The sequence below is a fragment of the Penaeus monodon genome, chromosome 31 (assembly GCF_015228065.2).
Source record: "Penaeus monodon isolate SGIC_2016 chromosome 31, NSTDA_Pmon_1, whole genome shotgun sequence".
Taxonomy (NCBI): Eukaryota; Metazoa; Arthropoda; class Malacostraca; order Decapoda; family Penaeidae; genus Penaeus; species Penaeus monodon.
In genome coordinates, this window is record NC_051416.1 from 30689716 (window position 1) to 30690372 (window position 657).

The 657-nt window shown below is 28.2% G+C and overlaps 1 protein-coding gene across 1 annotated transcript in view; it reads right to left on the reverse strand.

The window, feature by feature from the left end:
* Positions 1–182: 182 nt before the first annotated feature.
* LOC119593162 (DNA methyltransferase 1-associated protein 1-like) overlaps positions 183–657 on the reverse strand; it is a 10954-nt gene continuing 10479 nt past the window's right edge. The window contains exon 10 of the mRNA XM_037942130.1: positions 183–585. Within this exon, the coding sequence (XP_037798058.1) occupies positions 523–585 (63 nt within the window). The 3' untranslated portion in view covers positions 183–522. The remainder of the gene's footprint in view (positions 586–657) is intronic.

Here is a 657-nt window from a genome sequence, read left to right on the forward strand (position 1 = left end):
CTCAACTCTGACCAACTGAATTAAGGCTGACCCGGAGTAGTTCAATGATCCAAATAAGCAGGCAATAACAGCAATGCATTTCTCATGAAAAAAAATATATATATATACTTTTTTTAGGGCAATAACTTGAAAAAAACTAAAAATGAAATTCTAAGAAAATATATAATGTAAAGAAAACACAATTTTCAAAACAAGATTTATTATCCTTGTTCTAATATCATGAAAACATTCAAAAACATAGCATTTCTACTTTTCTGAATGACATTAATGAAAATATCTACCCACTCCAATGACATATAATTAGAAAATAAAATTCACTACATATAGGAGATATCAGCACAGAAAAAGACAAAATGTTCTAAATCCAAAATTTCCATCAATTTTATGCATATTCTTTCCTGTGCTACAAATATTAAGCACAGTTAGACACAAAAATACAACCTCTTCACATGATGTGTATGAGAGATCATGATGTACTTACAACTAAGATACAGGCTTTTACCTTAAAAAAATACATTAGTCTCACGTCCTTGCTTTGATCTTCTTCAGTACATTACTCTGTTCTAAAGCTGCTTTTCTTTTTCTCTGTAAAATAAAACAGAAAAAAATGAGTAACAGAAATATTTATAATAACACGTCAATAAGTTTTCAACTTAA